The 14329-nt window shown below is 51.4% G+C and overlaps 1 protein-coding gene across 1 annotated transcript; it reads right to left on the minus strand.

Moving 5' to 3' along the window:
- Nucleotides 1–8087: 8087 nt before the first annotated feature.
- LOC138822574 (olfactory receptor 226-like) lies at nt 8088–9253 on the minus strand. The gene is made up of 2 exons (XM_070015394.1): nt 9224–9253; nt 8088–9059 (listed from the first exon to the last, which is right to left on the minus strand). Exons 1-2 carry the CDS (start codon nt 9251–9253, stop codon nt 8088–8090), a joined length of 1002 nt encoding a protein of 333 aa, XP_069871495.1.
- Nucleotides 9254–14329: the final 5076 nt, after the last annotated feature.

Genomic DNA, 14329 nt, shown 5'->3' on the forward strand with positions numbered 1-14329 from the left:
GTGACCCCACGGCCCTGTGACCCCACGGTCCTGTGACCCCACGGTCCTGAGTCCCCACGGTCCTGAGTCCCCACGGTCTTGGGTTCCCACGGTCCTGGGCCCCCATGGTCCTGGGACCCCACGGTCCTGGGCCCCCACGGTCCTGTGACCCCACGGTCCTGTGACCCCACGGTCCTGTGACCCCACGGTCCTGAGTCCCCACGGTCTTGGGTTCCCACGGTCCTGAGTCCCCACGGTCCTGGGCCCCCACGGTCCTGGGCCCCCACGGTCCTGTGACCCCACGGTCCTGAGTCCCCACGGTCCTGAGTCCCCACGGTCTTGGGTTCCCACGGTCCTGTGACCCCACGGTCCTGTGACCCCACGGTCCTGTGACCCCACGGTCCTGTGACCCCACAGTCCTGTGACCCCCGCGGTCCTGCCCACATAGTGCTTGGCCCCATGCAGCCTGTTGCTTGCCCAGGCCCGTGTGGTTCCCACGGGGCCTGGGTACGCTCCCACACCAAGCTTCGGGACTACTTGGCTGATCTTGCTTCTTGCAGTGCCCATAGTTAAGACCCTACTCAGGACCTTAAGGTCCTCCAGGCCTTGGCCTCACAGAAGGAGGGTCCTGGCTGCCTGCTGACTCGGACCCCTCTGGAAACATCCCTGTGGGGAGCCGCCCCCACGTATTTTCAGGTATGGCTGTTTCTGTGGGAGAGGTCTGTAGCCTCCATTAGAGATAGCCCACGGTGTTCAGGCTGGGCCTGCTTTCCAGGCAGCCCAGGGCTGCTGTCTGGTGCCAGCAGGGTCCTGTCCAGGCTGAGGTCAGGTTGTGGAGCCTTCCAGGAACCTGAGGCTGACCTTGCACCTGTGGGCCTGGACGGGGAGAGGAAGGAAGGGGTTGTGGCCGGGAGCTGATCTACTGCACTCAGCAGTTCTGAGCCCCCCTTTTCAGTGAGGACAGATCTGGGCTTTGTCACCTGCAGTTGGAAAGGCCCCCAGCCCAGTGGCCGCTTCCTGCTCTGCTCAACCACAACCACAGTGAGAGACACCCCCCCCCCCCCGCTGCCCCAGGGGGGCAAGCAGTTTGGGGAATCAGAAAAAAACTTTAGATGTGAATATTAAAAAGACTGATTCATAGACTGTTACTGTATTGACAAAATAAGAACAGGATGTTGTGAAAAGTGAATAGGATTAAAGAGGAACTTTGGATGGGAGAAGTGACCATCAAGATGCACGTACACAAAAATTGATGTGTTGAATAAGTCACCTCGTACAACTATTTAAAGATGAAAGGAAACATAAAAAAGGAACCTTGAATCTAAAAAAAGGAACAGAAGGGTTGAGTCATAAAGAAATCGCGAAGACAGAACACATAGGAAAGGGCGTCCATCTAGGGAGGCTGGCTTTGGGTTCTGTGGTCATTCAGAGGGTGAGAGCAGAAAGAAGTGCCAGGAGGTGTTGCTGAGCTGGGGCCATAGGCCTTTTATTTGGAGATGAGGAAATGTCTTGGGAAAGGGAGGCAAGGAAACCATTTAGACTACTTTATGTTTGAATACAGATGTATTCAAACTGGGACTCAAACTCAGTACCTGATGCTTTCACTCACTGGCTAGCACTCTACCAATGGAGCCATGCCTACAACCCCTAAAAGTTCTTAATAAACTATTATCAAAACGTAGCTGGGGGGGCTGGGAAGGTGGCTCAGTGGTAGAGCGCTTGCCTTGCGTGCATGAGGGCCTGGGCTCAATTCCTCAGCACCACATAAGCAGAAAAAGCTGGAAGTGGCGCTGTGACTCAAGTGGTAGAGTGCTAGCCTTGAGCAAAAGGAGCTCAGGGACAGTGCCCAGGCCCTGAGTTCAAGCCCCAGGACTGGCAGATAATAATAACAGTAATGTAGCCCGGGCCGGTAGCACATGCCTATGTTCCAGTCCTTTGGAGGCCGAAGTAGGAGGAGCCTAAGTTCAGGACTGTGGGCTAGGTATGGAGTTTGAGGCCAGCCTGAGCTACACAGAGAGGTCTTGTCTCAAAAAAAATTTTTTTTTTTGGGTCCAGTCATGGGGCCTGAACTCTGGGCCTGGGCGCTGTCCCTCAGCTCTTCAGCTCAAGGCTAGCGCTCTACCACTTGAGCCACAGCGCCACTTCCCAGCCCCATCAAAAAAATGTTTTTGACATGTATTCAGTGATGCATCGGAAAGTACGTTGAGATTGAGTTAGGTTCAGGGTGTCGTTTTATATCACAGAATAAGAACAAGTCAACGTGTTCTGTTCACTACTGGACAAGGAAGAAGACAGCTCTTAATATTCTTTAAAGAGGAACAAATCATTTGATTTTGATCAACACTTATTCTTTAGGAAGAAAAATGCCAGGGAAAATCAATACTTCTAAATAAAACTTAATAAAGTACTTCAGGTTTTTTAACTAGCCTGGTGCCGGTGGCTCACGCCTGTCATCCTAGCTACTCAGGAGGCTGAGATCTGAGGATTGCGGTTCAAAGCCAGCCTTGTCAGGAGAGTCCATGAGACTTTTTGTTGTTGTTGTTGGTTGTGGGGCCTGAACTCTGGGCCTGGGCGCTGTCCCTCAGCTCTTCAGCTGAAGGCTAATGCTCTACCACTTGAGCCTCAGCCCCACTTCTGGCTTCCCCCCGACCCCCCAGCTTATGTGGTATTGAGGAAGTGAACCCAGGGCCTCATGCATGTGAGGCTAGCACTCTATCACTGAGACACCTTCCCAGCCCCATCCTTGAGACTTTTATCTCCCATTAGCCACCAGAAAACTGGAAATGGCACTGTGGCTCAGAGTGGTAGAGTTCTAGCCTTGAGTGAAAAAGCTCAGGGACAGTGCTCAGGCCTTCAGTTCAAGCCCCACAACTCATAACAACAAAAATAGAAAACCTAGGCACTGGTGGCTCACATCTGTAATCCTAGCTACTTCAGGAGGCTGAGATCTGAGGATTGAGGTTCAAAGCCAGCCCAGGCAGGAAAGTCCGTGAGATTCTTATCTCCAATAAAAACCATTAGAAAACCAGAAGTGGTGCTAAGGTTCAACTGGTAGAGAGAGTACTCACCTTGAGCTGAAGAGCACAAGGACAGCGCTCAGGCCCAGAGTTCAAGCCCCGTGACCGACCAAAAAAAAAAAAACACACAAAAAAAACCCCACAAAAAAACTCTGCAGCAAGCTGGGCACTGGTGACTCACACCTGTAATCTAGATACGTAGGAAGCTGAGGTTTTGAGGTTCAAAGCTAGTCCAGGTAGAAATCGGGAGATTCCCTCTCCAATTAACCAGCAAAATTCCAAGCTGGAACCGTGGCTTAAGTAGCAGAGCACCAACTGTGAGCAAGAAAGCCAAGTGAGAGAGGGAGGCCCCGAGTCAAGCTCCGTCGCCCACACCCCCCCCCGCCCCCCAACTACAAAACATTACCAGAATTTCCAGGAAAAATCCCATCAGCATTTAAAATTTTCATACACATATGTCCTGTTCCCCCATTACCCACACTGACCCCCACATCCGCTCTTGACGATCTCTTTCCTGTATCCCAGTGGTGACTCTGTACTTTGATGCTTAAAAATAGATTTAGGTTCCATGTATGACAGAAAACATGCGATACTTGATTGTTTTTAACTCAGTTATCTTTCATGGGATGGTCTGTGCTTTAAAATAGTATTGCTATTTTCTTTGCTGGTACTGGAGCTTGAGCTCGTGACCCTTAGCTTTTTTTGCTCAAGGCTGATGCTCCACTGCGTGAGTCACAACTCTGTACCTGGCTTCTGGTAGTGGTTGGATGTGTGTGGTTGGCTTCAGGTCTCAGCCTTCTGAGTAGCTTGGATTACAGGTGTGAGCCACTAGTGCTATGCTAATACTTGACTTTCTGAGTCTAGCTTATTTGGATCTGAGCTCTGACCCCGCTGGCTCCTGCCTCCTGAGTAGCTATGACTGCAACTGTATGTCAGCATGCCTGGTCCTGCTCTTTCCTTTTTTTGTTATATGGAGTCCTTTCAAGAGTGCTTGTGATCTTTGAAAGTCTAGTAGAACTTAGCGGTGAATCTGTTCACTGAGCCTTACTTTGTTGGGAGAGATTTTTTGTTTTGTTTCTGTTGCTGGTCCTGGGGAGCTTGAACTCAGGGCCTCGGTGTTATCCATGATCTTCTTTTTTTTTTTTTTGGTCGGTTGTGGGGCTTGAACTCTGGGCCTGGGCGCTGTCTCTCAGCTCTTCAGCTCAAGGCTAGTGCTCTACCATTTGAGCCACAACAACACTTCTGGTTTCCTAGTGGTTTATTGGAGATAAGAGTCTCATGGAGCCGGGCGCTGGTGGCTCATGCCTGTAATCCTAGCTACTCAGGAGGCTGAGATCTGAGGATCGTGGTTCAAAGACAGCCCGGGCAGGAGAGACCGTGAGACTCCTATCTCCAATAAAATGGCGCTGTAGCTCAAGTGGTAGAGCGATCGCCTTGAGCTGAAGAGCTGAGGGACAGCGCCCAGGCCCAGAGTTCAAGCCCCACGACCGACAAAAAAAAAAAAAAAAAAAAAAAAAGAGTCTCATGGACTTTCCTGCCCAGGCTGGCTTTGAACCGTGATCCTCAGATCTCAGCCTCCTGAGTAGCTAGGATTACAGGCATGAGCCACCGGTGCCTGGCTCATGATCTCCTTTTTGCTCAAGGTTAATGCTCTACCAGTTGAGCTACAGCTCCCTTTTGACTTTTTCTCTGGTAGTTCATTGGAGGTAAGAGTCTTATGGACTTTCTTGTTTGGGTTGGCTTCAAACCATGATCTGCAGATCTTAGCCTCCTGAGTAGCTAGGGTTATAGCTTTGAGCTACCAGTGCCTGGCAGGAGGGGGCTTAAAATTTTTTTTTATTATTACCTCAACTCCATTGCTTGTTATTGGTCCATTAAGATTTTAAAAAATCTTTCTAGGTCAATTTTGGTAGATGATATGTGTCTAGAAATCTACCCATTCTAGATTTTCCAATTTATTTGGAACATACCTTTTCAAAATACTCGCTCATGATCATCTGGATTTCACTAGTATCTGAGAAGAAAAGGGAACTTCTCCACACCAATGTGCTAAGTAGGCTGTCTAGTTAGACTGCAGTTCTGCTTGGTACTGAGACCAGGGTTCATTGTGTTTTCTGAGTCTCTTGTTCTCTCTTCAGTCTCTGCCTTCTGCAGGTATGCTTACTTCTTACTTTTCCTCGTACCCTGTTAGTATTAGTTTTGCCCCCCCCCCCCGCCTCTTTCACTGCGGGTCCTGGGCCTTGAAGTCTAGGCCTAGGCACTGTCCCTGAGCTCCCTTTGCTCAAGGCTAGCACTCTACCACTTGAGCTACAGCACCACTTCTGGCTTTTTTTCTGTGGTTAATTGAAGAGTCTCAAGGATTTTCCTACCTGAACTGGCTTCAAACTGCCATCCTCAGATCTCAGCTCCTGAGTAGCTAGGATTATGGCCAGGCTGGGCTCAAACTCATGGTCCACCTGCCTGAAAATTCTGTTATTCTTATAAGATGATCTGTTCACAACTGAAACTTCAGTACTTTCCTGCTGTCACCCACTTGCAGGTGAACTGCCACCAGCTCTTGCGCCCTGTCCTCTGCAGCTGCCTTTAGTCTGCTGTCTTCTGGCCACTTTCACCTGGGATCTTCATGTATTTTATTTATTTTATTTTTTATTTTTTTGGGTCCAGTCGTGGGGCCTGAACTCTGGGCCTGGGCGCTGTCCCTCAGCTCTTCAGTTCAAGGCGCGCTCTACCACTTGAGTCACAGCGCCACTTCCGGCTTTTTTCTTCATATATTTTAAACTCACATGTTTTTATTATAGCACACTTTTCTTTCTACTCTCTCTCTCCCCCACCCCCCAGTTGTCAGTACTTGTGTTTGAACTCAGGGCTTACACTTGGTAAGCTCTACTACTTGAACTGTACACCCAGCCATGCTTTTTGTTGGTTATTTTGGAGAGGGCGTCTAGAGGGCTTGTCTGCCGAGGTTGGCCTTGACATGCCCTCCTCCCTCTGAGCTCAGCCTCCCAAGTGAGCTACCTGAACCTATCATACATCACATTTCTTTTTTCAAAATTTAAATTTTATTGTAAAGGTGACATACAGAGGGGTCACAGCTATGTGAGTCAGGTAATGAGTACATTTCTTGTCCAACGGTGTCATTCCCTCCCTCATTTTCTCTGTTTTTCCCCTTCCAACTCCCCTCCCCACCAATTTGTATAGTTCACTTCCAACATAGTGTCTAGTGAGTATCACTGCTGCATTGGTCACCCTTGATTCCCCTTCCACTCCCCAAATCAGACAAACTTATATACAAGACGAAGGTACAGACACCTCAGACAGTGACAAAGGGAATAAACCAAAGGACATAAAGAAAAAAATAACTGAAAACAGTACAATAAAAATCTCTTGTTGGAGGGGCTGGGAAGGTGGCTCAGTGGTAGAGTGCTTGCCTTGCATGCATGAGGCCCTGGGTTTGATTCCTCAGCACCACATAAGCAAACAGAAAAAAGCCGAAGTGGCACTGTGGCTCAAGTGGTAGAGCGCTGGCCTTAAGCTGAAGAGCTGAGGGACAGCGCCCAGGCCCAGAGTTCAGGTCCCACGACTGAACCAAAAAAAAAAAAAAAAAAAAAAGAAAAAAGAAAAAAGAAAAATCTCTTGTTGGAGTTAATTTCTATAAACATTATTTTATATGGTCATATGCACATAGCCATTGAGCTGTTGTAATCCTTTCCTAAGAATTTTCTCCTTGATTCTCATTGTGTAAATGTTTAGAGTGCTATTTAATTATTTCCAAGTGTAATTATTTGTCTTTTACTATCCATTGGATTATCTTGTAGATTTATAGACACATTCTAGTTATTACAAATGAGAGAAACCATGTAGCCTATGTTCTTTAGGTCTGGTTTACTTTGCTTAAATAATTTTTCCTAAGTCTTTCCATTTCCTTACGAATGGAGCAATGTCATTCTTTCTGAAGGAAACATATATCTCCATTGTACATGTGTGTGTGTGTGTGTGTGTGTGTGTGTGTGTGTGTGTGTGTGTGTGTGTATACATTTTCTTGCTCCATCCACTGAGGATGGCTTGATTCCATATCTTAGCTATGGTACACAATACTGCAATGAACATGGTTGTGCTGGTAGCTTTAGCGCAGCCTGGTTTGTGGTCATTTGGATAAATGTCCAAGAGTGGGAGTCCTGGGTCACAGGGAAGCTCTTGGAAAAAATTATAGTAAGCAAAGTAAGCCAGACTCAGAGATGATGAAGGTTAAGTGCACCAAGAAGACAAAATAATTCAAAATTTGTATGCACTTTGATTTAACCTTAAAATGTGCAAAGCAAAATAGTAAGAGATGATTTTATAGCACAGTGACACACACTAAACAAATATACTCTGGGTGGTTGTCATGATAGGAATGAGTCTGGAGTGTGAAACAGCCGTGAAGCTACGGGAGAGAACCTTGCACTGATGAACGGCAATGTGCAGGTAGGGAAGCACTTGATTAACTAAGTTAACTCAGTTGCTGCCTCATCTCCAGAAAAGAAAGAAAAAGCAGAAAGCCCAGACACGGGCATGTTGTCTATTGATTAGAGCTCTCCAGCTCTCAGTAAGAGCCATTCGTATTTCTGCGAAAGGCAGACCTCTGAGTTTGTGCATTCAGCACTTGCTGGAACCCTTCCACCTGTCCTGGAGACCCCTAGTCTCCAGTGAGCTGGTTGAGGGCTTCAGGGTCTCCGTGCAGCCCATCTATGCTGGCTGGCATAGGGAGCATGTGTAGCTGGGGCAGGGACTGGCAGACTTCATGTGGCTGGGGGAGTGGCCCTGGGGAGGAACTTTCTTGGAGGTCTACACTGAACTTTCCAGGCCAGGACATCTGGTGTCCAGGTGGGGAGCTGTTCCTAGCTGGGTGCTAAGTCTCCTGGCAAAAGAGACCACAAGAGCTAGGAGCTTCCCTCTGCTCGTGGCCGACCTCACTCCTCGGGGAGGACCTGGGTCTCTTGGTCTGAGCCCCTCTTTGCCCTTGGATGCCTTAGCTTGGAGCAGGGCTGGGCAGGGAAGGAACTGCGGCCTCCATTCTGTGTGCAGAGCACCTAGACGGGCTGGCTCTGGCCCTCAGGAGCATCCAGTGCTTCGGACAAGCTTGGACAGTGCCTCATGGATGTCCCGGTTCCTCAGGCAATAGATGATAGGGTTGAGCAGGGGGGTCACAACGGAGTAGACCACGGACACCAGCTTGTTGAGGTCAAAGGAGCTGATGGCGTGAGGCCGTGCGTACATGAAGGTGGTGGTGGTGTAGAAGATGAGGACTACCACCAGATGAGAGGCGCAGGTGGAGAAGGCCTTCCGGCGGCCGGCCCCTCCCGGAATCCTCAGCACCGTGGCCAGGATGCGCATGTAGGAGACAGCCGTCACCAGCAGGGAGGTGGCTAGCACTGCCAGGGCTGCCACGAAGTCCAGCATCTCGACGGCAGTGGTGTCTGAGCAGGAGAGCTGCAGCAGGGGTGACACGTCACAGAAGAAGTGATTGAGGACATTGGGGCCACAGAACTTCAGTTGGGAGATGAGAGCTATGGACACAAAGGAGGCCAGGAAGCCGCCAAGCCAGGCACTGAGGGCCAGCAGAAGGCAGAGCCTCCAGTCCATGATGGCCCGGTAGTGCAGTGGGCGGCAGATGGCGAGGTACCGGTCACAGGCCATGGTGGCCAGGAGGAAGCACTCCGAGGAGCCGAGGGAGAGGAAGAGGAACAGCTGGGTGAGGCAGCCTGAGAGGGATATGGTCCGCACCCCTGCCAGGAGCCCGGCTAGCAGCCGGGGAACCGTGACGGTGGTGTAGAAGGTCTCCAACACCGACAGGTTGGCCAGGAAGAAGTACATGGGCGTGTGCAGCCGACGGCTGGCCCCGACAGCACCCACGACCACCAGGTTCTCCAGGACAGTCATGGCGTAGACGGCGAGGAACAATCCAGACAGCAGCCCTTGCAGGTGGCACAGCTCTGGGAAGTCCAGGAGGATGAATTCAGTCACCGAGGTATCGCCGGAGTGGTTCACGGACAGTTTTGGCCAGGGAGGCCACTTCTGAGCAGCCTGGGATGTGAGAAGAGGTGCGGCATGTGACTGGGTCCGGCCCAGCTCCCTGGGGCTGTCCCGGTCCCAGGGGTCTCCCCCCCACCCCGGGCTCCCAGGGCTGTGCAGGCTTACCACAGGGAGGGGACGGCAGTGCCCTGTGCTTTGGGACCTGCAGTGCTCACCTGCTGCTCCCAGTGCCCTGTGACTTGCATACTGACCAGAGCTAAGCCCGCCCAGGGGCTCAGCGTCTGAACACACCAGCGCAGGCAGACACAGCCCTCTGGGCACACAGTCACCTCTCCATCAGACGCACAACCCTTGCTGCCCCAACACACAGGTCCCCCAGGCAACACACATTGAGACAGAGCATGTACCCAGATGCGCACAGGTATACTGCAGGTGCACACACAGAGCTCCAGATCAACCGGGCTTCTGGGCGTGCTTCCCAGGTGTGGTGAACCCTGATCATTTGCCTCCATCTCTGCTTTGTGATTAGAACAGTCTTCTGTATCAGGGAGGTCAGGGCAAGAGACTTCTACCAACCACTGGGCCACTACAGAGCAAGGGAAGGAGCTTAGCCAGGCTTGTCTCAGCACAACACAGCCTCCAGCTGGCTGGAGGTTCGGAAGCAGCAGAGGGACCATGGGAGAATGGGTGGATGGCATCTATCTGGAGCCACAGGAGGGCTATGTAGCTTGGGGATTTGGGGATTTTGTGCCAGGACACACCTGCACCTGGGAGTTTGAGGACAGCCCGGCAGAGTGTGCGGGCACCCTGAGTGCGGGACAGAGGCCGAGGGAGGGCCCCCCACAGCCCGTCCTGCCTCCCCAGCTCCCCCAGACCATCCCACCTCCCCAGCCCCCCCACAGCCCATCCAGCCTCCCCAGCCCCCCCAGTCCATCCAGCCTCCCCAGCCTCCCCAGTCCATCCCACCTCCCTAGCCCCCCCACAGCCCATCCAGCCTCCCCCTCCCCCCCACAGCCCATCCCACCTCCCCAGCCCCCCCAGTCCATCCCACCTCCCCAGCCCCCCCAGTCCATCCAGCCTCCCCTTTCCCCCCACAGCCCGTCCTGCCTCCCCAGCTCCCCCAGACCATCCCTCCTCGCCAGCCCCCCCACAGCCCATCCCACCTCCCCTCTTCGCCCCCGCAGCCCGCCCCACCTCCCTGGCCCTTCTCCCAGCCCCTGTTCGCACTACAGCTCTGGACCCTACAAGCAGGGGAGGTCTGCATGCCCACCATTCTCTGCCATGCTCCTCAGGGTTGAACCCCTCCTTCCCCGGCTGCTTTGATTCTCGGAGATGGTATGACTCCCAGACAGCGCCCGCCTGCTTAGCAGCACAGGGGCTTCAGGGAGAGCTCGGGGCTGCGCCGGGGCTGCCAGCAGGCTCAGAGCGGGACTGCATCCCTCTGTGGTGGGCAGGAGCTCAGCTGGCCCTAGCTCAGGACAGGAGGAGCTGGGAGACGGTCCGCAGACCCCTCCCGGAGCCCAGGGACGTGCAGCAGGGCAGCAACGCCTCAGAAGAGGCTCAGCCTGCGGGGCCGCGGGCTTGGGTGGGAGGCTGAGGGCGTGGGGGGCTCAGGGCCAGACAGCGCACGCTCCAGCCAGTCTGAGGCTGGCCCGTCTGTGGGCTGGGACGGGGGTCAGGGACACCGCTGCTTCAGGGCTGTGGAGCCCCAGGCCCAGGGACCTGCAGGGTGGGCTGGCCAGCCAGGCGTGCAGAGTGGTGGGGGTCTGGAAAGACACTGTTCTCAAGGCCTTGCTCCAGCCTCTGGGCAGAGGGCAGCCCCCCCAGAGGAGGGCTCCGCTGGTCTCTGAGTCTCTGAGCGGCTGTGAAGGAGGCGCTGGTGTTTATCCCTCTCTTTCTGTGATCTGGCCGCCCCCCCCCCCGTTGTCTGCACCCTAGTCTGCAGACTAATTGCTCTCAGGACAATTTGTGGGGGCTCCTGGGGGAGCCCGTGGGTCTGGGGGGAATTGTGGGAGGACGCCCCGCTTCTCTGCAGGCAGGAGGACTCTCTGGGCCGCGACGGCGCCCCACATGGGACAGTCTGCAGCCCCACACCACTCGGGGCTCACGCCTGGGATTCTCCTGTTGCAGAGAACAGAGCATGGCCAGTTTTGGTTGCATTTGGACTTTATGACGCAGGGTCCCCGTCACGTCCTATGTTGTTTCCCAGGTCTTGCTGCTTATGGCACTAAGATACTTACTCTTCTGGGCAGCTGCCTCTTTCTGTACCTAAGAGTGACCCTAAGGAGTGGCCACCAAACAGCTGGATTGTTCCGCTGGTGCTGTGGTGGTTAGCGTCTCAGCATCTCAGTGCCGTTTCGGCTGCATGGCGGAACGTTGTCCTGAATCCATACTTGGGAGAGGAGACGCTGGGGTTGAGCTCGGTGTGAACGTTGAAGGAAAATGCCAGACTCCTTCCCCAAAGTGGCCAAAGTAAGGTCACATCCTTGCCCTTTCTAGCAGGTGATGCGGCAAATTCTTAAACTTTGCCGAATTTGTGTGTGGGGAGGAAATTTGAGCATCTCATTTTAGTGGTGATTTCTATGTTCCTGCCTCTCTTGCTGTGTGGGATCTGCATGTATTGTGTTTGTCTTTGCTACTTTCTCCCAAATACTGTAATTTTCACGTATCAATTTTAGTTCATGCCTGTAATCTTAGTTACTCAGGAGGTTGAGATCTGAGGATCAAGTTGGAAGACAGCCCACAGAAAAGTCCGTGTGAGACTCTTTTTTTTTTTTGGTTGATCATGAGGCCTAAACTCTGGGCCTGGGCACTGTCCCTCAGCTCTTCGGCTCAAGGCTAACACTCTACCACTGAGCCACTTTCCCAGCCCCCTCCCTCCCCTGTGAGACTCTTCAATTAACCACTCAAAAAACTGGAAGTGAGCCGGGTGCCGGTGGCTCATGCCTGTAATCCTAGCTACTCAAGAGGCTGAGATCTGAGGATCATGGTTCAAAGCCAGTCTGGGCAGGAAAAGTCCGTGAGACTCCTATCTCCAATAAACTACTAGAAAACTGGACGTGGTGTTGTGGCTCAAGTGGTAGAGTTATAGCCTTGAGCAAAATGAGCTCAGAGATATTGCCCACACCCTGAGTTCAGGCCCAATGACCAACAATAAATAAAAAAAAATATAATTTTCTAAACCCTTCTTGGAGATATACTTTCCCAGTGGCTTGCACGCGTGCTCATGGAGACACAGCTTCTTCCATATAAGATGACTCATATTCTGTGCGTGTCCCATGCAGCCTTCCTGGCACCTTGGCTGTGATTCTGTCATGAGCTTAGTTTTGTTTGCTCTGGCACTCACCGTTTTGTTTCTGTCTCTGACTTCTGATCAGCGTAGTTTTGAGACACACCCAGGTCAGGACTCTGCATGTGCTCACATTGGGTTTTCTCTGGAAAGCCCGTCTCTCCCCTTCATTTACTTACAAGGATCCGCGCTGCCTGGACTCTCTGGCTTTGGCCCCATCTCAATTCATGGCTCTGTGCTGGGTGTAACCCAGTCCCAGGCGGCCAGCCAGGATGGCTGCGGGCTTGCCTGCGCATTGCCGGGTTGGCCGGGCTGCCCCTCACTCCTGATGACTGGGTCTGGAAAGTCACTTTTCATTTATCATTTATTTCTCTTCTGGCCAGCAAATCCTGCTACTTAAGGGACCAGCCTTGACTGAAAAGCGAAGGGACAGCGCCCAAGTCTGAGTTTAAACCCCAGTACCCGCACAAAAAATAAAATTAAAAAATGAAGGTGGGGATGTAAATTAGTACAACTGTTATGGAAACCAGTATGGAGACCCATCCAATGATTTAAAATAGAAAAATGTACCCCAGAAACATCGGTTCTGGACTTTTATAAATGGAGTTAGAACTGTGAGGTGACATCTCTCCAGCCCTGTGCTCATTGCAGCTGTATCCACATTCGCCGTAGACGAACAACTGAAATGTCCTTTGATAGGTGAGTGGGTAAGGATTTGATGATAGATTTGCATAGTTTATAACATCCAAGAGAAGAGGTTTGTTTTGGCTTCTGCTCCTGGATATTCTAGTCCAAGACAAGCAGTTCCTTACTGGTGCGGCACGGTGGTAGTGTGAGCGCCCACACCAGGCCCGAACAGATGCAGCTGATGTGATGTTGTTGTTGACGAGGACTGTGGTGAGAGAGTTCAACGGCATTAAAGGCCAAATCCTGTCACCTGCATTTCCACTTATAGGTGGAATAACATAAGCAAGACACAGAGAAAACTTTAGGGTCCCACATAGTGAAATTCATAGAGGCAGAGAGTAACATAGTTGGTAGTCATGATGTTGGTTAAAGTGTGCAAAGTTACAGTTATGCAAGGTGAATAACTTCAGTAGGACAACAATTAGCAGCATTATAGTTATTCTTTTTTTATTGTGAAAATACTGTACAGAGGGGTTACAATTACATGGGCAAGATAATGAGTACATTTCTTATCAAGCATTGTAGCCTCCTCCTTTGTTTCCCCTTCCCATCCCTTCCCAGCCTCCCCTGCCCCCCCACCCAATCCTCCCCCCCAGCATTATAGTTATTCTTGTAACTCGCTTAAAGATCACAAGCTGAAGCTCAGCAAACACTCCATGTGGAGGCAATGGCTATGCTAAGTGGTCTGATTATTGTGACTGAGGTAGGGGTGATAGATGAGGTGACAGAAATGGAAAACAGTGAATATTAAAAGGGTCGGATTAAAAAATAAGAGCCAAGAAATAAGTCTGAAAAATTATTAGAATAGCAAGAAATTTAATCAAGTATTCAAGAGCGTACAGACCCACGCTTTCCCTCTCTCCATACCCTCTTTTTTAGATGTTAGAATGCCCTTATGTCATCTTGGGTCTAAGGCCTGATTTCTATTTGCATTTGTGAGTGTGAGTATGAAGATAAACAAGAAGAAGATACACAAGTCATTATGATCTCTGAATGGAAGGCTATCCCAGCCTTTGTTTCTAGGCCTGAGCAATAAAGTCAAAACAGGGCAACAGAGGAGTTGCCAGTAACCATACCTGCACTGAAGGTCCAGTTCTAGCAGTAACCACACGAGCACTGAAGGTCCAGGTCCAGCAGTAACCACACGAGCACTGAAGGTCCAGGTCCAGCAGTAACCACACCTGCACTGAAGGTCCAGGTCCAGCAGTAACCACACCTGCACTGAAGGTCCAGGTCTAGCAGGTAAGGGGCCACGCATAGACTTTTCTGCTTTCCTCTGATGCAGTTGTCAGAACTGGGCACTGGCCCATCTCCTTCGTTCCTTGCAACCTGCTTTGTCTCTGGC

The sequence above is a fragment of the Dipodomys merriami genome, unplaced genomic scaffold (assembly GCF_024711535.1).
Source record: "Dipodomys merriami isolate MVZ:Mamm:240054 unplaced genomic scaffold, mDipMer1.0.p SCAF_1120, whole genome shotgun sequence".
Taxonomy (NCBI): domain Eukaryota; kingdom Metazoa; phylum Chordata; class Mammalia; order Rodentia; family Heteromyidae; genus Dipodomys; species Dipodomys merriami.